This window comes from Penicillium cataractarum (genome assembly GCF_028827025.1).
Source record: "Penicillium cataractarum strain IBT 29864 chromosome Unknown utg000001l, whole genome shotgun sequence".
In the NCBI taxonomy this organism is placed as follows: domain Eukaryota; kingdom Fungi; phylum Ascomycota; class Eurotiomycetes; order Eurotiales; family Aspergillaceae; genus Penicillium; species Penicillium cataractarum.
Window position 1 is genome coordinate 2,304,695 of NW_026622737.1, and position 21,181 is coordinate 2,325,875.

Below are 21,181 nucleotides of genomic sequence, written 5' to 3' on the forward strand. Positions count from 1 at the left end.
ACCCAGGGTGGGCTGCAGTAGCGCGAGCAGGGATCATCTTGGGTCACCAGCGAGGCTCAACGTGCTACAGTTATTGGCCCCACGCCGTGCTCCTCGCGTGGGTGGCCATGGCCCAGTCCTGGGCCTTTTCGCTGGTGGAAAGTGAAAGCGCTCTTAACGAGGGGAATGGTCCCGAGACCCGAACGCTGGGTCTGACTATATCTCACCTGCGATCTCCCGAGGCCTTTGCCTTTTAATCCTTCCGGGCACCGGCATGAAACATCGTTCAACGGTCGAGGGATTCCGCTGAAGCGACCATGGGGAGGTTTCACGCCCGACTATACAAAACCGACCGTGCGCGGGACTTCGATCATGAACAGGTGGGCTACTATCCCGCTTCAACGCCTCCCTCGTGGGGTCTGTCTTTTTCAAGTGAGGGGGCTCTAGAGATAGCTAACGTGGAGTCATGGAACGATAGGATCGATATGTCCGCATGCGCCAGATATACGAGACTATCGACCGGCAGGGCTATCAATGGATTGTCGTGCTGGTCGCTGGTCTCGGTTTCTTCCTTGATGGTTATACAGTGAGTCGGCGAACAAACGGAACTTCAAGCAAGCGATGACGGATGGCTAACGAACCCCCACAATAGCTCTTTGCCAGTAACATGGCTCTACCCATGATATCCTACGTTTATTGGAGAGACGAAGTCTCGTCGCTACGAGTGACTTGCATCAACATCGCAACTTTGGCCGGTACGCTATTCGGTATGGTGATCTTTGGGTTTTTGGCAGACAAGAACGGCCGAAAGAAGATGTACGGTGTAGAGCTGGTTCTTTTGATTACGTCTACGCTGGGCGTGGTCATGTCGTCGACCGGCGAGAATGGCAGTATGAATATCTACGCCTGGCTGATCTGGTGGAGAGTCTGCGTGGGAATCGGTGTGGGTGCAGATTACCCATTATCTGCTGTGATCACCTCCGAGTATGGACACATTATTTCTCAACATGTGCTTTTGAAGAGATTGGAGCTAACATTCATAGATTCGCCCCTACGAAACATCGAGCCCGTATGATGGCTAGCGTCTTCTTCATGCAGCCGCTAGGACAGATTGCGGGAAACTTGGTGGCACTGATCGTCATTGCTATTGCTCGTAGCAAGGGCGCTGACGACCTCACACGCACTGTTGACATTATGTGGCGTTGGGTCCTTGGTATCGGCGTCGTGCCAGGTGCTATTGCAACTCTCTTCCGATTTGCCATTCCTGAGAGTCCGCGTTATCTTGTTGAGATTGAAGACGACCCTGTTACTGCCCAGTTTGACGCAACCACTCTATTCAGCGACCAACCCTCGAGCCCTGCTTTTGACCAATCTAGCTTTGCAACGGGAACTGGCAGTGCTATCCAATTACCACCCATGTCATCACTTACCAGTGACTCCATCGATGAGGACGAGGAATGGAGTCGCCTGCCACCCGCGACTCTCAACTCTCACTGGCGCCTTGCACGTACAGATATCACCCGATACTTCTGGACCGAAGGTAACTGGCGCAGCTTAGCCGGCACCTCTCTTGCCTGGCTACTTCTCGACTTTGGTTATTATGGTATCGGGCTCTCCAGCCCACAGTTCTTGGCTAGAACATGGGGTGCTCTACACATTACCGGCTCGGCACCCTTTTGGGAGACCGATAGCCGACCCGGCGCCACGGTCTACAATCAACTCTTCGATACCTCTGTCCGCGGTCTTGTCATTTTGAATATTGGCAGCTTCGTCGGGGGTCTCCTTTTCATTCTTTTCTCCCACCGCATCGATCGCGTCGCTCTTCAAAAGTACATGTTCCTGGCTCTGGCAGCTCTGTTTATTGCTCTGGGCAGCATGTTCATCAATCTTTATTCCGGCCCACCTGCCGTTGTCACTCTGTACATCATCGGCCAAATTGTTTTCAACTTTGGTATGTTCCTGGCAATAAAATGCGACATCGATATCGCCAACTAACAATCTTCCAGGCCCCAACGCAACAACTTACATGATCCCTGCTGAAATCTTTCCTACCCGTTACCGCGGCACTTGCCACGGAATCAGCGCTGGCGCCGGCAAACTCGGCTCTATTCTCGTTCAAATATTCTCAACATACTACCGCTTCGGCGGCGCGGATGCCACTTCAACACGCCGTCACGGCATCATTCTTTTCGTTTTCAGTGCATGCATGATCATCGGCGCAGCAGTTACCCACTTCTGGATTCCACCCTTGCAACAAAAGAAGGGCTCAAACCTGATCTGGGGCGGCAAACCATACACCCTCGAAACATTAGCTCTCGGCCGCATGGGCCGTAAGAGTCGCGAAAATGATTTGCGAAAGAGGGCGTCCCGACAACGTGCGATGTCTTTCAGTGGCTAGACCTTTGGCCTCTTTTCCTTCATTCTTATTATACTTTTTTTTCCTTCTTCACTTATATTTACCTTCCTGTGATTTATAGACGGTGTTTCTCCGGATTCAGGGCTTGACATCTCTCTTGGTTTGGAGTGGTGTGAAATTGGTGCTGACTTTTTTTCCATTGGACTGGACTGGGCTGGGTTACGTGAGGACTCGGATGTATTATCTTTGGCTGGAAACACTTGAATAGATACCCCGTTTTTACTTGACTGGAATAGTTTCGCGATATCAGTAGAGCAATTTAGTGCAATCTGCACCCAGATAATGTCTTGTAAGCAATCCTTGGTCCACGTGAGCCTTGACGACTCACCTCAAACTACTCTTCCACTAATCATCTCTATATTAGATTCCAAATACTGATTGTAGTTTCTAAAGTAATAGCTCTCCATGGATTCTTGAAATGCCCAGTTATGTGCTGACTAATTGTCCGCCAAATCCCCGGAATTTGCCGGAATTCAGCGAGGGTGACGCAAAGCGTTCACAAGGCTCTCCTTTCCCGACAACTTCAGAAATTCAATTCACGAATTCTTCGTTCAAAGAATCTGTTTACAATGAATGGCACAGACCAGCATCAATCTCCCCCGTCAAATCCCCGCAAACGCCGCCGCCCGGCACTCTCTTGCCAACAATGTCGCGCGCGCAAGATCAAATGCGATAAAGAGATGCCGTGCGGACCGTGTACTAAAGCCCATGGATGTACGAAATGCTCATATGTCCATGAGGGCAAAGCAGCTTTGGATGCGAGACTTGAGACATCCAGGGGAAGTGTGTATGGATCGCCAACTTCTCCTGTTGGATCTAATCTCGCCTCTGGAAATGGTACTTCTGTGGATGCGCTGGGTGATGCAGCTCGAATTGCAAAGTTGGAGAGCAGTGTTCGGGCTCTTCATGATCGTCTATCGAGCCTTGAGACCCAAGTTAAAGGCTCAGAGAACGGCCACCTATCATCACATGGTAACTCAAGTTCAATGCACAACTTGAACGGGCTCAACGAGCGCATTGCCGAGCTGGAACGGTTATCACCACCCGGTAAATCCGGGGAATCAGATCCACCACAGACTACGATTCCTCCTTTGGCCCCTCGACTCAAGAGTATTGGCGAACGAACTAGGTTATTTGGCACTACCCATTGGGCCCTTATATTTCACCAGGTACGAGATACGACATCTTACCGGGGCTATGTTAAGGAACTAACCATCTGTGCTAGCTTCGCCTGTTGCGACAAGTACGTAACACAGCCAATTATACTGATGGCAATCAAAATGACATTAGCAGGCTTCTCGGGGAAGTTCGAGGCTTGAGGAGAATCATTAAAAGCCGACAGGCTCCGCAATTGGCAGATCCAGCCCCAAATCTACTCAACGATCTACCTTCAAGGGACGTCTGCGACGAGCTTGTTCGCAACTACTTCCGGACCCTGGGCTTGATATATCAAGTCATGCACATCCCATCATTCTATCAGGAATATGAACGCTTCTGGGAGAACTCACTCTCTGCATCAACGGGCTTTGTAAGAAAGCTTCTCCTGATGCTAGCGATTGGATCCGTATTTTATTGCAAGCCAGGTCCATCTAACGAGCTTGGTCTACCGATCCGACGGTGGATTTATGCTGCACAGTGGTGGATTTCTGGTCCATTTGAAAAGGAAAGAGAGAGTATAGAAGGTTTGCAGGTGCATTGCCTTCTCCTTCTCTGCCGGCAGGCCTATGCAATGGATAAGGAATCTAATTGGACGGCTGCCGGTACATTGTTGCGCCAAGCTATTCACCAGGGCTTGCATCGCGACCCCAAGCATTTCCCAGCGATTTCACCATTCGATGCGGAGATGCGACGCCGTATATGGGCTTCTATTCTCGAGATCAACGTCCAGTTTTCAATCGATGCGGCTATGCCTCCACTGCTGACTCCAGAGGACTACGATACATGTCCACCAGCAAATCTAGGCGATGATGACTTCGATCAGTCAACAACTGATATACCTCCGCCACAGCCCAAGAAATATTACACCACATCATCCTTGCAGAGTCTCCTCTGCCAGTCCCTCCCAGTACGGCTGCGCATACTACGAGCCCTCAACGATTGCAATAATGAGCAATCTTACGAGAACGCGTTACGTTTGGGGGCTGATATAACCACCGCTTGCAAGGAAATGGCAGCGCTCTTTCACATATGGCTCTCGCGGACTGGTAAAAGCATGATTCGGCCAACCCAGTTTCACCACCAGCTTATGGACACGATATTACGGCGCTTTTTGCTTAATCTGTACCGCCCTTTCACAACCCGGTCCGCTCAAGATCCTCGATTTTATCTGTCTCGAAAACTGAGTCTCGACTCCGCTCTCATCTTGGCATCCTACGCGGATCCTTCTGCCTCCTTCGATGCTGATGAAACTCCATATCAGGATTTTCAACGATTGTGTCTCTCCGGAGCTGGTGTGTTCAAGGGTTGCCTTTCTCTAGATATAATCATCGTCATCAGCCTAGAACTCATCACCCAGCTGGAAGAGGAAGTCATTACACTACCCAGCGGTCCTGTCTCACTCCCACCGGAGGCAGTGGATCCAAGGGTGAGCGCAGCTCACAAGCATTTCATTCACGCGCTCGAGCGGATCAAGGGCCAACTCTATCAAGGCTTGGACGCAGGAATCCCGAGTATGAAGCGGTACTGTCTACTCGTTGGTATCCTTGCACAAATCCAAGCTGTACCTCGTGGAGAACAAGCAGAGTGGACTCATATCCGAGAAGCTTTCATAGAAAGCATGAAAACGTGTCGTAAGCTCCTACAACACCATATGTCGAATGAGCCTCCGGCCACAATGACGGATGGCACGATACTTACGCCGGCTGACGGAGTCTGTGAGTTCACGCCCGAGAGCGCGATTGGGTCAAGCCTAGAGTCGGAATTTATGGTAAGTGTTTTTTACTAATAAATGAGATTTAGATGAAGGTACTGACGTATATACAGATTCCAGATCTCAGTTTTGATGATGTAAACTTTTGGAATATTCCTGGCTTTCTGAACGCTGAGATAATTGCGGCATCGCAATATCGGCAAGACATGATTTAGAGAGTATACCATATCTTACCACTCTGCCTAGACATTCTGCTATGATTATTATTGCTGAAGCCCCACTACTGAGCCTGTTCACGATTAAATTAAATAGTCCCTTGCCGTAGTCCAGTATGAAGTTTATTGCCTGAATATTCAGGCGACTTTTCTCCACACGCGGGCTCGTCTTCCCCGCACGAGCGAAAAAGCGTCTTTCGCAACTCTGCGCTTCTTCTACTGCCATTTAATGTCATATTAATCGCCTTAGCCCTTTGAGACTAATTATTATACTCGGACGTCGGGGTCTCAAAAAGCCTACACCAGGGCATCCACTCTCGTGACACCTTTCGCTACGATCGAGCGACGACGAATGACGTCGCGTCAGCGATATACCTCAAACCCTTGTGACACGTGCAGATGTATGTGCTCCTTCAAATATAGTCTATATTTATCTGACATATAACCAACAGCTCGTCACCGAAAATGCAAGATTTCTAGCCCACCGATGGCATACCAAGGCTAATGTCCGTTTTCAGGTGACAGCAAAAGGCCATGCTCGCATTGTGTCAAGTCGAAGATACCATGCGAGGCGTCAGGAACAAGTTTCAAATTCAAGAATGGCTGTAGGCGACGTCAGAGTTTTGACTTTTCTCCCAATCAAAAATGGGTCGATTATAACCCAACAGGTGAGTAGCAATTGACACAACCATAGTCCTTCACGTGGCTGACTTTCGAAATTTAAGGGCGCCTTTCTTATGTGCATGCAACGCAGAGCTCTGGTCTAGAGGTAGAAGGAGAATCATCCCCAGCGACAGGTGAAACGCCTATGGAGTTTGAAGCCGTCGGTCCCGCTGTCACAGTGCCCAGCCTGCTGAGCAGTTCGAAGATTTCCCCCGAGAGAGGTCTTGTAGAAGAAGACGAACATCAACCTTCCGGCTTTATAGGCAATGAAAGCCCAAATCGAGAGGAGTTTTCTGCCTACTACGCCTCGACATCTGAAATGCAGCCTTCTTATGATCCTACGGAGTCAAGATCGTTTCTAGCGTCAGATCCACCGACGATACAAAGTCAAGACCTTGAGTCGCATCATTCTTCAGTCTCTGCATTTCCAGCACAGAGGGGGAAATATCCGATTGGGCCTTTGAAGGGGCTTCCTGAAGGTTGCTCTGGTAGTTCTTACGCGAACCTAGAGGAAGCTTGTTTGATACGACACTTTACAGAAGATTTAGCTCCATGGGTAGGTCGCTTAATGCCACATATATCGCCCCGGTTCTAACTAAAGGTTATCAATATAGTTCGACACATGTGATAGGGACCGGCATTTTGAGCTTCATGTTCCTCAACGAGCCATGTTCTGCCCTGTCTTGCGGTATGCGATTTTGACTGCCTCTGCCGGTCATCTAATACGCATGGCGTCTTGCCAGGGAGACTCAAACGGCGTGACGATTAATGGAATCAAACTTCCCCGAATTAATGTGGATGCAGTTGTTCACTATCATGATACCTGTATCTCATACTTATTGGATCTGTCGAAGGATCCAAATGAGCAGTACAATGAGGATGTTCTCACCGCCGCCACAATACTGCGGTTTTATGAGCAGATAGACGGCAAGTATCCGACTCTCTGTATGAAATAGTATCCAAAATCTGGCTAACTGAGAGTAGCCCCATCGATTGGAATGGACTCGGAGGCATATCTAAGTACCGTTCAATTTATCGTGAGCTCCCAGCAAAACGAATCATTCTACGCATATGATACCATTCATGGTCCACGGAGAAACCGAGACATCCACGCCATTCCATCAACATCACTCCGTCATTCTGCCTGCTTGATCGCCCTCCGTCAGGAAATCTGGAGTGGCTTCCTCAACCAACGAACCTTCCGTTTGCCAGTGTGCCCGACAAACGACTATACTCAATTTGACCATGTCAATGACTTCACTTGGACAAATCGGATTCTCGTATGGTGTGCAGATATTCTGAAGTTCTGTTTCGGCGAGGGCAAGTCTTTACCCTTTGCTGAAAAGATGAAACGGTGGTCAGCCTTGAAGGCATTTGATTTGAAGTGGGAATCCAACAAGCCACTCGAATTCAAGCCATTATATTTCGAAGAAGCGGATCCTTCGTCTGGGAAGTTCTTTCCAGTCATCTGGCACCAAAATGCCTGCCAAGCCGTTGGATCACAGCACATCGAATTATCTCGTATCCTACTCGCAGTTTCTGACCCGAAGCTCTCCCGTCTTGGCTTGGCCGCCCGTCAAGCAAATCTTGCGCTAGAAGAGGAATTGAGGTGCATCATTCGCCGCCTCGTTGGGTTGGCACTATCGAATTCGAAATGCCCGTCGCTTTTTGTCGATGCTGCGGTTGGTATATCTGTTTGTGGAGAGTACCTTACGGACCCTGCAGAGCAGAATGCGATTCTCGAATTTTTGGCCAACCTAGAGTTTCAACATGGGTGGCCAACGGCTGCTACAGCAACTGCGCTCAACGAAGCTTGGCAAACAAGGGCTCTGTCGTGAGATTCAATGCGGGAGGCTTTGACAGCTGCTTACCCTATCAGAGAATTCGGCCTCTAAGGAAAGAAATTGCAGGAAGCAAGTCTCGAGAAAACAATATTTAGATCTATCTTGAAAAGTCTTATGAGAAAGACGGAAGGAACCAGGAACCCCAGGGCCGATCTATGATAGGCTTTCAAGTGGGAACCTACAGCTCTTAAACAATCTAGACCTAAAAATTCCGCCTCTTGAGGACAATCTCCATTAGGTCTAGCGCACTGTCTCTTGAGAGTTAAGAGTTAAGAGTTGAGAGATGAGAGATTCGCTATATGCCCTTTCTTGGAATCCACTCGTAGCATATTAGAAGGAAACGAGATTTGTACTAGCTGTGTCCTCGCTACTTGATTGCAGAATATCGGTAACGGCCCGAGAGTATTATCATATGGGCCTAGGATGATTTAGTGCACCTAATCGACAGATCGGAGCTTCGCCGTATCTATGATGAACCTTGTGTAAGCTTTTTTCGAGGGGCATCCATGTTTGCCGAGACAGGACCGATTGGGCAACAATTTCCGCAATGCACCTAGCGTCGAGTCCCCGCCCCCGCACTCAACCTCAGTTGTCGGGGTTTATAATTCGCTGACGCTGTTGAAGATCAGTTTGGGTGCAATAAATAGCTTCGTACTAACCGGGAAATTATCCGTTTTTGGTGAGCCTATAGACCACCCTCAAAGGTAGGTAAACTTCCGGCTTTACAGGTGAGCCCCAATATCAACTTCAAGCCAATATAGTGAAATGGAACTTTTTTTTGCTTCTTTGAGCTATTACTAGCTATCTCCGATATTCTGAGCCGGATAATGTAAAATATAAAAACATTAAAGGACCCTGTAAACTCGAGGGCCATTCAGTCCCTCCATCATTATCATACCTCAAAAATGCTGTCGACTGCTGTGCTCTCGGTGACAGCCATCTACTTCACTATCACTTGGTTGATACTGCCTGTTTTCAAATATTTTCATGATCCTAAAGGTCTTCGCAAATATCCCAATCATTCATTTCTTTCGGGGATCACAGATATCCCGTACTGTTACCTCAGTGCTCGCGGCTTCCGGTCACGAGATCTCACAAAACTGCACGAGAAATCAGCGATCTTGCGCATCGGTCCGAACAGCCTGTCTTTCAGTGGCACCGATGCAATTAGAGATATATATGGTCATTCCACGTCCTGTGTCAAAGACCTGAAGTATTCGATCACGGCAGGCACCCATCCCAATCTATTCGATGTTGTTGATAAGCCGAATCATGCCGTGAAGAGAAAGAGGCTTTCTGCTGCATTTGCCATCAAGAATCTTGAACTCTGGGAGTTCAAAGTTGCACGCACCACCGAGCGACTCTTGGCGGCCTTCGACAAACTATGCACTGAGCCACTTTCAGGTGACTCCGTGCCAGAACCATCGGACTTGACTGTCAATTTTAATCTCTGGGTCAATCTCTTCACTATTGAAGCTATCAATAGCATTGCTTTGTCTTCTGACTTGGGCATTCTGGAAAAAGGAAACGATCTAGTCACGGCGCAGAGAATGGACGGCACCACCTACCAAGCTAGATATCGCATCTCCCAGAACCAGGCTGCTTATGCGACCTCCCATTTTGTTTGGGATTACAACAACTTCCAACTTTTCGTGCGTCTATCTAAGCTTTTCCCGCAGTGGCGAAAGGTTTGGAAGACCGCAGAGCCATTCAAAGATATCATCCATCACCAAGCTGTTACTCGACTTGAACGATACAATAAGGGAGAGCATCTTGACGACTTCTTCACTGCGCTCATGGATGATAAGACTGGCAAGCCCCATAACTCTGAGTGGGGCGAAATTATTGGGGAAATTGCAGCGATCATTGATGCGGGCGCAGACACAACCGCTATAGCATTGACCCAAATTCTGGAGCTGCTTATTCGTCACCCCCAGCATCTTGCGACGCTGCGAGAAGAAGTGGATAGTGTGCTCTCTCCGGATGACATCGTCGCACCCTACGGCAAGGTCAAATATCTCCCTTTCCTCCGTGCTTGCATCGATGAGGCTCTACGCATTATTCCACCTACATCTGCAGGTCTGCCTCGCAGGACGCCGCCAGAGGGAGCTAGAATTCTAGGGGAGTGGATTCCTGGGGATACAAGTGTCTCCATGACAATCTACACTGCGCATCACGATCCAAATGTCTTTCCGAATCCCGATGAGTTCCAGCCGCATCGGTGGATGGATGTCGAAGAGAGAAAAAGGATGGAGCCGTACTTTATTCCGTTTTCTACGGGAGCCAGAGGATGCATTGGACGGAATATCTCTTATTTGGAACAGACTGTTGTGCTTGCCTCTCTGGTGCATCGGTATGAGTTTGCGCTGGCAAGTCCCGAGTGGAAGTTGCAGAGATTCGAGGCTTTCAATCTCTTGATGGGTGATATGCCTATCAAACTATGGAAAAGGGAGATTCCGGCTTAGTGATAGACAAAAGTATCGTAATATGTGAGATGTTATTTATGCTACTGTTTCAAGAATCCAGGGTTCGAGCTGCCTTTGGACAACCGTTCCTTCCTCTAGAACACTTACCAATGTCATCGCAAACAAACCTCTAATTCCCAAGAACTATTAAATGTGTTATTGCTCTTCCACTGTGTATACTTCTCAAAGGATTGGGGCTCGCGAGCTGTATGGTAGCAGCCTCTCTTCTTCAAGTTAATTGTGCTCACATATTTAAACATTCGTAGACAGATTTTCCGCATGAGATATAAACTAATTTTTTTTCAAATTGAAGCACTGACATCTGCGTACGTCATGTATTTCCAATATCTTCAATATGAACGGGATTGTGTACTCCGTGGCGGGGAAATAATATGGGGTTGGGTATTGCAACTGCTGCAGCTGGGAAGCTGCAGCGGAATGTGAGTGGAGAAGAAAGCCAATCATGGGCAGAAAAGATGCAGGAAAAATGATGAATCAGGGCGACTCCCAGACTCCAACGCCTCGAATCATTAGAATGGGGCTGCCAGCCGATCCTTGCTCGTTTTGCCTTCAACGAGTCTCCACTTCACCCATTTTGGGCTAAAATTTCCGCACCCCACGGGGTAAATCTCCACCTTAGTTCCAGTCTACCCCGGGAAATATCTCTCAGTCTAGACAGATGGATATGACCCCGGATCTGCATCTAGCGGCAGTGAAACTATATAAGCTCATCGATGTTCTGATACTTCACGATCCATCTCACCCGGGAGTAACCATTCCAGTCTCAGTCTCCACTCTTCAATATTTCACTTTGACACATGGCGGAACTCAAGGACACATCGGGGGCGGCAGCTGAGAAAATAACATCCTTCGAACATGATGAGAATAGGAGTGATGATGAGTCCCCAGAGATGCCATCTATTGACATCAACTACGATAGCAATGGAGTTAGAGGAATTCTTAATTCTCCCTACGTCTTTGGTGCAGCTCTGTTGGCATCTTTTGGCGGGTTTTCTTTCGGCTACGGTACGTTAGTTGCTAGAATTAATCAGTGCTCTCGTTCTGACAGCTGGCTCCAGACCAAGGCGTTATTTCTCTGATCCTGGTGATGCCGCAGTTCGTCGATCAGTTTCCACAGGTCGGCGAAAATGCTCCAAACTATGGTTTCAACAAAGGTTTTCTGACGGGCATGCTGGAGCTGGGCGCCTTCGTTGGGTGTCTCCTCTTCCCTTACCTGGCTGATCGAATTTCTCGCAAATGGGGCATCAGTATTGCCACTGCGTTCTTTACTATCGGCGCTATCATCCAAACATCCGCCCAGAACTATGACTCTCTCGTTGCAGGTCGTTTCATTGGAGGCATTGGTGTCGGTACCTTGGCTTTGGGAGCTCCTCTTTACATCTCTGAGATTGCGCCTCCCAATCTGCGAGGGTCTTTAATGGTCCTCGAATCAATCAGCATCGTTATCGGTGCAATTGTCGCATACTGGATTACATATGGGACAAGGTGAGTTTCATTTGACTCTCAAAAATCATCCAGGGCGCAAATTGATGTTTTTGGGGGGCGTATAGAGCAATGAGCGGAGATTGGGCTTACCGACTCCCTTTCCTCTTGCAAATAATTCCCGGCTTGGTAGTTGGGCTCGGCATTCATTTTTTCCCATTTTCCCCTCGATGGCTGGCCCTCAGAGACAGGAACCAAGAAAGTCTACAGGCACTTTCAAAGCTTCGCAGACTACCCACGACGGATGAAACAGTTCAACTTGAGTGGCGAGGGATTCTGACCGAAGATCGATTCCAGAAGCAAATCCTCCGAAACCAACATCCTAATACTGGGCCGTTGATGATGGAGATTAAACAGTGGCTTGATCTCTTCCGGCCAAAATACTTTAAACGCACATGTGTGGCCATCGCAATTCCATTCTTCCAACAGGTAGAAAATCTCACTGATATAATCTTTGTGTGGAATTTTGAAGCTAATTCGATGTTCATAATAGTTCTCTGGTATTAACGCGTTTGTCTACTACGCTCCTACGTTCTTCACAGAGCTTGGCCAAGATTATAATATGTCACTTATTCTATCTGGAATGGTAAACATTTGCCAGCTTGTCGGTAACATTCCCATTCTGCTTTACATGGACAAGATCGGCAGACGAAGAATTGGAATTTACGGAGCCCTCGGTATGGCTATTCCCCATTTGATTATGGCAGGTGTGGTTAGCAAGTTCAGCTCAAGTTGGGAAAGTCATCCAGCTGTTGGGTGGTTCGGTGTCGCTCTAGTCTGTCAGTGGCTCCACTTCATTTCATTTCCTGCGAAGATCCCCCAGCTCACACACGCCAGATATCTATGTCCTTGCCTATGCACTTTCATATGGCCCTCTTGCTTGGGTCTTGCCTGCTGAGGTATTCCCTAGCTCTCGACGGGCTAAAGGAGTGGGTATTGCGACAGCGACTAACTGGTTGGCCAATTTCATCATCGGCACGGTCGTTCCCCAAATGCTTGTATCCATTGGCTGGGGTACATTCCTTTTCTTCGGAGTGTGGTGCTTGATCGCGAGTGTATTCTCGTTTTTCTTTGTGCGAGAAACCTCCAACAGAACTTTGGAACAAGTGGCAGCAGTTTTTGGAGATAACTTGCAAGCTGAGGAGGAGGATCTTCGTCGTCAAGTCCAGCGAGAGGTCTGGGCTGAGACCAGTGTGCAGCCACAAACCCCTTAAGAATCTTTGCATCGGCTCTATTGTGGTTTAGGAATGAAGACTTCCGATCTGTAAAGGTACTTTCCTAATTTTTCAGGTCTTGAAGTATTCCCTCTGGCGCTCGCTCGTATTTGCTGTCGGCACGTTCTGATTATATTGGAATTACCAAAGATGAAACTTGAGCTCTGTGTGGTCTTGTAAGACAACTACTAATTTACTGCTGAATCTATATTCCCAAAAAAACTGCGAAGGAAATAATGATAATACGCATGACGTCTGTTTCAGAAGTGTAGAAACCCAAAAACAACGGGATCGCGCCAAATCCTTAGTAAGCCAATTTAATGTGGCAGAATCTCAATTTCGGCTATACCTATCATACATTTTACCATATAATCTCCCACGCAATCTACTATATAATCTTTCTACTTCCCATACGGACTATACCCCGTAGAAAGGCGAGTTTCCCCTTAAAATTGATTGGATTAGCTGACTAACTATAGTACTACCCGTGGCTTTGACCACCCGGGTGGTCAAAGCCACAGGTAGAATCAAAATATAACCTAGTTAACTTGGTTGAGAATTATCTTAACCTTGCGATATCCACAAAGGGCGAGGCTCATGGCACGCGGATTGGCATCCCACCAGTTCTAATTAAGCAATCACCCCCGCATCACCCGAAATGATATGCTTAATTAGGACTAGTGTTGTGCCAATCCGTGCCATGAGCCTCCACAAATGCAGCCAAGGCGTCGTTTTAGCCCCGCTTCGTTGGCCTTTGGGCTGGGACTAAGATCCCTAGAAGTTGGGGGTTGAAAGTTGAAACACGAACGCAGCAGAGGGATATTATTTACTTATCATACGGCATTTACTTAGTATAGGGTTGAATCTATGTATATCTATGTATACATACAAGCGACTGCCGTTGGGTGCTGGTCTTGCCCTCAATTCCCGTTCTCCCATCGGCGTAACAGCAGGAGATTCGGCCCCCAAGCCTGTCTCTGTGCTCACAACGCATCTCGCACTATGCAGTAGGGTTCTTAGCATCCTTCGCTGGAGCCGCCAATCAAAGACGCGCAAAATTCGCTAGCCTCGGCCAGCCTGCAGTAGCACCAATGCCAGTCGCGCAACCTCCAGCCAAGCTCTCAGCCTCAGTCAGATCTGCTGGGCAATGGTCAGCCTGATATTAAGAACTCCCCACAGCGTTAGGTCTGCTGGGTTTTTTTTCGAAATGTAAGGGTCCTGGCTCGGTGGAACGTTCCTGACGCGCAGTTTTCAGGCTTCTTCCATTCTCCATTCTCTTTTTTCTCGCCGGCAGTAGTCTTTATCAAGACAGAATACAACGGTAGCCATAATGTCGAACTCGAGCTCGAATCATTTCACCTGCCCGTCAGGCGGTACCTGGTACGTGTGCCCGGACGCGCCGTACTTCGTCGGCTGCTGCTCCTCGGATCCATGCACAAACGTCGACGCAAACAGCACCGCGCCATGCCCCGACCTCTATCCCGCCTCCTTTGACGGCTCTATATTCGATAAGCTCTTGCCCAACTTGTGCATCGGCTCCGCGAACACCAACTGGTATACCTGCAACTCGACGCACCCGCCCTTCCTCGGCTGCTGCTCGAGTCGTGCTTGCGACCAGACCGGGGGGTGCCCGGCCGATGATTTACTTGCCGCTGCGTGGAGCTCGTCCCGTCAGGGTCAATTCACCCTATTCCAGGACGAGGGCACAGGCGATGACAATGATAAAGGTAGTGGCGGAGGGGGTGGGCTATCCGGCGGTGCGATCGCGGGAATCGTGGTTGGGGCTATTGCAGCGCTGGTGATTGTCGGAGCTCTCCTCTGGCTTTTCATGCGGAGAAGGAACAAGAAGGCTGCTGCGATGAGTGGACACGGGCGCACGCCATCTGTTGTCGAGGGCGAGCAGCAGAGGATGTATCCAGGCGAATATGGATATCAGCATCCATCCCCGATGTCGCCGTACCATGGTATGTACCAGTCTCCTTCCGGACTGGATCTATCCAAGTCCATTGGCTAACATTTATTGCCTTTGCTTAGACTCGCAATACTCCAGCCCCTCCGGCACGACAACTGGGGCAGGAAAGAACCCAAAATACATGTCAACTTCCTCAGCAGGCATCAGCCTGCCCTCGCTCTCTCCCGGACTACCCTCAGAAACCGGACGGTCAATTCCAGAATTGTACTCGAATACCGGGAGCGAGGATATGTTGCAGCAGAAATGGGCGCCAGGCCAGAACTACGGGCTCGGTGTGCATGGAGCACAAAAATCAGAGCCAATACAGGAGTTGGACAGCAATGTGGCCAAGGTGCATGAGCTGGACGGAGGAAATCGGACATGATGCGGCCTTGACCGTGGGGGTTTGGATAGATTGTGCATCGATGAAATTATGAGTTAGCAATTTATATATCCGTGTAATACCTAATTCAAAAGTCACATTCGTATGGCTTGAATGAACCCGGAAACTACACCTTGTTCACAACATGACTCGCAGGGTCACTTTCTCTAATCTCCCATAGGGGATGATAATCAAACGGGGGTCTTGCCGTATGCCTGGTGAGAAGACCGGTACTAATGGACCACACGACGACATACCATCTCACCGCAGAAGAAAATGTTAGACAAAGGCAGTCATTAAGGTTTCTCGCAAATCGTAACTATATCCCGAAGATCTTTATCGGGGTATATCCTTATATGAGTCTGCTTTATCGAATGCTTATATCCTCTTAATATTAGCCCTATATCTTAGTAGCAGTACGACGAGACTCACTAATATGTAACTTTGATAGCCGTTTGAAGGTCCTTAGAAGGAAGAACGATATCCGGTCAGCATATCTAAGATTAAATAAATACGTAAAGTAAGATTAGCGAGTTCTATAGGTAGTAGCCTTAATAGAGATATGGAAGAATAGCTAGAACTAGGATATGAAGGTTAACACGATCTAGGAACTATAAAAGAATATCTCTCAGTCGAATACTAGGTCCTAGTAATCACACTACTAGATGTGATAAGCCTATATTATATAACGTATCCTTAAGTAGGGTACTACATAACTAATTAGGCATAAGGGCATAAGGGTAAATAGTGGATACAGGCGGAAGAAGAAGCAGTGAAGATACTGTACTTAGCAGAATTTAGAGTTATGGCAAAGTGTCCCCTCTAGTCCGCCGTACGCGAGCCTTAATCTGGTTCGTTTCTATTTTTGGTTAGTTCCAATCTCCACTAGTCCCTGAACCGAAGTCGCGGGCCGGATCAACTCCGCGCCAGAGAAGAAAAAGGGTCTTCTGCCACCCCCAGGAAATCTTACACTTCTTCTTCGTCTTCCTCATAATCAATCTCCACATCTCATCATGGCCTTGAAGACTTGCATTACAGTTCTGGCAACTCTGGGCTTAGCAACTGCGCAGACCAGCGTTGTCTCGATATTTATCCCAGACATTGACTCACAACCGCTGGCCGCCTCGATCGTGGCAGAGGTTCGTACTCACGGGCGGAGATCTTCGAACTTAATTGAGCTGATCAATTCAACGTAGGGCTCCGGTACTACAACCTATAGCATTAACTGTCCTCCTGGTACTGATGGCTCGGATTGTGGAATGGGACCGGGCATGTGGTATACCTCAGCTCCTAAGACCGTTGAATGGTCAATGAGTGAGCCTGAGGAAGGATTGTACGCTCCCTCTCCCTTTTCTCCCCTTTCGCGTCAGATATTGCTTGAACCTTGAGCTAACAATGACTGACAGCTGGGGCCGCGTGGTCTGCTCTATGGGCGGCACGACAACTGCCACCTGTACCGATATCATGAGCGGTACTGGGGCCAACTTCCCTGGAACATCGTCATCCACCCTGGCCCAGAGCGATATAACATTCTTCCCAGTCACCGTCACCGCTGGTCCTACTAGCACAAACTCTGCATCCACCGCCACTGATACGACCAGCTCGGCCCTCACATCTAGCAAGACGAATGCTTCCGGAAGCACTGCCTCGTCCGCCTCGGCAACATCATCCGCAGCTGTCGCCTCTCACACTAGCACTGGCGGTTTGTCTCGAGTCACTGGTAGCCCTCGCGTTGTCTTGGGAGGTGCTGCTGCTGCCTTGATTGCGGCTGCTTGGTGACCACCGATATTTTGAGCAATGACTGGACACCTTAGGAGTCGCGAGGCTCCAAGGTTGTCTTTTCTGCGTCGAGGTCAAACAATATGTGGCCTCACTTTTTTATCTTCCTTAATTTTGGGCTATACATGAAGGTCATATGAATTGTGTTAAATTGACGGCGACGCCCACGCTATGTACATGTATTATTACAAAGAAAAAAACATCATCTGCTTCTTCACAGATAATCGCCAGGATATGCAAGACTCAACTGAGCATCAAATTCACCGTACAGGAATTCAATTCCCTCGTCACTGGAATTCAACCCCTGTCTCCGTATGTTCGGGGATCTTTAGAGGGTGTCCACCAGAGTTAAACACATACTCATCTAAACTCAACACATCTGGTGGACTGAAAATGAGGTAGAAGTACTTGAGGGCCTGGGCCATCCAATGACTCTCCATGGAGTCATCAAGCATTGGCTCGCCATTTGTTGTGACATCCACGATGGCTGCGTTGGCATCGGAGGTCTTAGTGGCATTTTGAATTTTCTGGAACAGTTCCCACGCAATATCAAGAAGGTCTTCTCGGCCGGTGAGTCGGTAAAGAATAAATATGCTCTCAATAGTCTCCGGTCGTAAATTGTAGCGAGTGTCGGGAATGGCAATAAACCCCTTGGGAATATGATGTTCCCCAATGTACTTGTCAACATCCAAGTTGGAGTTTGGGTTCGGTTGGTTGGCAGTCCATTTGTAGACTTCTTGCTTCCAATGCCACTCGTTCCACGGGCAGGTCTTTTGCGACGCACATGGAATGGCTTCGTATATTTCAGGCATAATACCTAGAGGAATAGCATTGTGAGCCCATATACAGCCGTCCACTAATTTGTGGGCAATCTGTCGATGCGTCGGGATATTGAAGAGAGCGCCACCAATGGCAAACATCCCCCCTGCAGAGCACGCGCGACTATGAACTTGAGGATCCAAGTGCGTGCGCGGCTTCCCGTTCTCGGTCATCATGACATGAACTGAGCCAGAGACTAGAACATCTTTTCCTTCGGCATTCATCGGTCGAAACAGGCTGTGGCCTGCAGCTGTGCGCGTGAATTTCTCGTACATCTTGCGATACATAGGTTCTTGGCCTCCCAGCAATGCGTATGCCTTCGGCAATGACTTGTACAGGGAGTCAACTTCAGCGCCCATGGAATAGAGGTCCCCGTCGAAAACCTCCGTCCGGGCGTTGAGAACAACGGGCCACATGCCAGCCAATTTGGTGAAGTCCTGCTGTCGATCAAGTGTCGTCATAACATGCTGCGCTGCATCGAAATACTTCTGATCGCCAGTAATCTGAGACAGTCGTGTGAATTCTAGGGCAAATGATCCAAGTTCCGAGGCAGATACTACTTCTTCGGCAATTTGCTCCTCTTGTCGCAGGGCCCTGTGGAGATCCCAATGTATGATAGGCATGCGGTTAGGGGTATCAAAGGCAGCATAGAGCATATCGCCGACCTCGATTGCCTTTTGCAGCAATCTGTTGTCAGAACTCAGATCATATGCAGCCAGTAGGCCGCCGAGGAGGTGTGCATTGATCTCGTGTGTATTGATCTCAGGCGAGGAAGTATCCGCAAAGCTCATCTGAGAGATGGCGGTAACTGCATTTTCAAACTCATCATGCATGCCCATGATCCACAGTGTATCAAGATTGTCGAATATCGTCGCACCCCAGCCTCCAAGACCATTTCGTGACGTTCGACTTATCGGTGCGAGCTCGTCTGCCTGCCATGCTTTGGACTTGTACGACTTCCAACACCGGCTGAATGCCTCCTTCACAGCGGACTGTCGGCCAGTCTGATACCATAGGGTGATTCTGGACACTCTTGAGGAGGCGGATTGGATTTTAGGGAGTTTCTGTGGGTTTCCTTCCGGTATCGATTGGATTGAGGCGGCAGGGAATCGTATAGGTAATGTTGACCATATCGAGTCTGGTCTGGGTTCGTTCTGCGGGTGATCGTCCAACGGTTCGGGATTGGCGGGGGGCACGATCGCCGGCGGGTTATTCTCAGTTTCGACCTTTTGCCATGATCGGCTGCGATTGTACAGCAAAAATACCACTAGGATAGCGAGGAAGCATCCCAGGTATTGGCGTCTAATCCGACTCATATTGGAAAGGGATTGACTTCAGCTTTTACGCCGTAGCTTCTGGCTCCAGCATTTTCATATGCGAAGCTACGATCGGCGTAGAGAATGCAATGGCACCTGTATAATCGAGAGGGAGGGGGGAAGTAGGAAAGACAGGAGAAGCAGGTCACGGCGCGACCAGGAGACGAGCGGAGGTCTAGGCAATTAAACCCCATGTTGGACCTCCTCATCAGCCCTGCCAAGAGTGCGACCAAGAATAAATTTCACTCAATAGTTTGATCATGGATAGGAGCTTGTCTCCAATTCAATGCAAGTGGCTCCGCGAACGCGTCGTTCCGGCCAGCGAACAAATACGATGCGGGCTTACGACGCTTCCGCTGGTCTTGTATTGCACGGAGTGGCTTGAGTGGTCTGGGCATCCACGCCGGAGTTTTTCATGCATGGTCGTTGTGGTCTAGACTCTCTAGCCGGGGTTTCAGGTAGTGACTTGGCTTCCTGCTGTTCACATTTCAGTAAGGATAAGCTTCCTATTCATTGATACTCAAAGAAGCTCTTTTACAAACGAAAGAGCCTTAGAACAGTGCCCCCCTGAAAGAGATGATAGATAAAGAAATGCTGGCAATTGAGTCGGGTTTACTGTATGTGAAGACACGACAGCATCTCCACTTCCGCCGCGTATTACATAGTCCGGTCAGGGGCGGAAGGGGGGGGGATAATCTAAGTAGGTATTAGTCGATAGACGGTGGCAGGCTGTTCGGCGCAATGCAAAGAATAGTTGTGCGACTGCACTACGGCTACCCGCTAGTCAGGAAGTAGTACTCCATATACTATTGATAGTTCTATTCAATTTGGAGTCTTTACTAGCTAGTTGACCAATTCATCGTCTATTGACCACATCTTTCAGGAAGGCTCCCTTTCGCTTATCTTAAAAAGGTGGGCCCCCCAAAAATTCAATCAGGGAGAAATACAAAAAAGAAATGCTGTGCATCATCCGTGAATCGAACACGGGCCTCGTCGATGGCAACGACGAATTCTACCACTAGACCAATGATGCTCGTTGATATAAGATGCCTCAGAATTGCGATCATGATCTATTTGTCCTTTCATGCCGTTTGTTCACGGCACAGCAATGCATTCTTCAACCATCTTTGTCCTTCTCGCATGTTCACTAGTTATTGAGTTTTATATTACTCGAAACTCTTAAGGGAAGGATTGCCTAGCATTCCAGTTCATATGGATAGTTTAATTTTATCCATGTTCCTGATAAATAACCCTCCTTAAGGGTGCCTTCCATTGTGTGTCTCGATCTTAATATATATTTCGCGACGCTATGACGGCATCTAGTGCATTGTAGGTGGGGAGTTTGAGAGAAGTTTGGAACCAGGAGGTAACACGGCCACACATACCTAGTATGCCAACGGACATACTGTGCGAACATGCAACATTTCTCTTCCTTGCAATTAATACCAATCGAATCGGATACTACCCGCCCGCGCGACTTGGTTGAGGGACGGCCTAGCCTGCGCTACTACTGTTCTCGCCCCGCAGTCCGCCGGTGTCGGCGGACAGAGATGAAGACCAAGGAGAAATCGAACATACCCAGGAGATAATAACCTTTACTTTCTCAAGCTTGCATGGCTCTGAATTTAATCCATGATTGAACGCCACCTTGAAACCTAGCTCGTTACAACTCACCGAGTCACCTTACGAGGGATTGGATGGCATGCCGAGTCCAAGCTACTTGTGCAGCTATTTTCGTGCAACAAGGATGCTGCATACTACTGGAC

At 48.6% G+C, this 21,181-nt stretch overlaps 8 protein-coding genes across 8 annotated transcripts; 7 read left to right on the plus strand and 1 right to left on the minus strand.

The window, feature by feature from the left end:
- Positions 1–296: 296 nt before the first annotated feature.
- On the plus strand, positions 297–2,377 carry N7496_000795 (phosphate transporter; the record flags this gene model as incomplete). The annotated part of the gene is made up of 5 exons (XM_056693726.1): positions 297–359; positions 458–565; positions 632–963; positions 1,023–1,930; positions 1,986–2,377. The coding sequence occupies 5 exons, from the start codon at positions 297–299 to the stop codon at positions 2,375–2,377; spliced, it is 1,803 nt and encodes a 600-aa protein (XP_056560455.1).
- A 587-nt stretch (positions 2,378–2,964) lies between these two features.
- On the plus strand, positions 2,965–5,405 carry N7496_000796 (uncharacterized protein; the record flags this gene model as incomplete). The annotated part of the gene is made up of 3 exons (XM_056693727.1): positions 2,965–3,564; positions 3,621–5,321; positions 5,385–5,405. 3 exons carry the CDS (start codon positions 2,965–2,967, stop codon positions 5,403–5,405), a joined length of 2,322 nt encoding a protein of 773 aa, XP_056560456.1.
- Positions 5,406–6,810: 1,405 nt separating this feature from the next.
- On the plus strand, positions 6,811–7,980 carry N7496_000797 (uncharacterized protein; the record flags this gene model as incomplete). The annotated part of the gene is made up of 2 exons (XM_056693728.1): positions 6,811–7,087; positions 7,127–7,980. The coding sequence occupies 2 exons, from the start codon at positions 6,811–6,813 to the stop codon at positions 7,978–7,980; spliced, it is 1,131 nt and encodes a 376-aa protein (XP_056560457.1).
- A 911-nt stretch (positions 7,981–8,891) lies between these two features.
- Positions 8,892–10,451, plus strand: N7496_000798 (cytochrome P450; the record flags this gene model as incomplete). The annotated part of the gene is made up of 1 exon (XM_056693729.1): positions 8,892–10,451. One exon carries the CDS (start codon positions 8,892–8,894, stop codon positions 10,449–10,451), a length of 1,560 nt encoding a protein of 519 aa, XP_056560458.1.
- Positions 10,452–11,269: 818 nt separating this feature from the next.
- N7496_000799 (sugar porter family MFS transporter) lies at positions 11,270–13,168 on the plus strand (the record flags this gene model as incomplete). Its single annotated transcript, XM_056693730.1, has 5 exons — positions 11,270–11,477; positions 11,531–11,957; positions 12,023–12,383; positions 12,448–12,733; positions 12,792–13,168. 5 exons carry the CDS (start codon positions 11,270–11,272, stop codon positions 13,166–13,168), a joined length of 1,659 nt encoding a protein of 552 aa, XP_056560459.1.
- Positions 13,169–14,498: 1,330 nt separating this feature from the next.
- Positions 14,499–15,504, plus strand: N7496_000800 (EGFR-like transmembrane domain-containing protein; the record flags this gene model as incomplete). Its single annotated transcript, XM_056693731.1, has 2 exons — positions 14,499–15,132; positions 15,203–15,504. 2 exons carry the CDS (start codon positions 14,499–14,501, stop codon positions 15,502–15,504), a joined length of 936 nt encoding a protein of 311 aa, XP_056560460.1.
- Positions 15,505–16,514: 1,010 nt separating this feature from the next.
- N7496_000801 (putative GPI anchored protein) lies at positions 16,515–17,280 on the plus strand (the record flags this gene model as incomplete). Its single annotated transcript, XM_056693732.1, has 3 exons — positions 16,515–16,640; positions 16,698–16,834; positions 16,908–17,280. 3 exons carry the CDS (start codon positions 16,515–16,517, stop codon positions 17,278–17,280), a joined length of 636 nt encoding a protein of 211 aa, XP_056560461.1.
- Positions 17,281–17,567: 287 nt separating this feature from the next.
- On the minus strand, positions 17,568–19,415 carry N7496_000802 (glycoside hydrolase family 47 protein; the record flags this gene model as incomplete). The annotated part of the gene is made up of 1 exon (XM_056693733.1): positions 17,568–19,415. One exon carries the CDS (start codon positions 19,413–19,415, stop codon positions 17,568–17,570), a length of 1,848 nt encoding a protein of 615 aa, XP_056560462.1.
- Between the last annotated feature and the right edge of the window lie 1,766 nt (positions 19,416–21,181).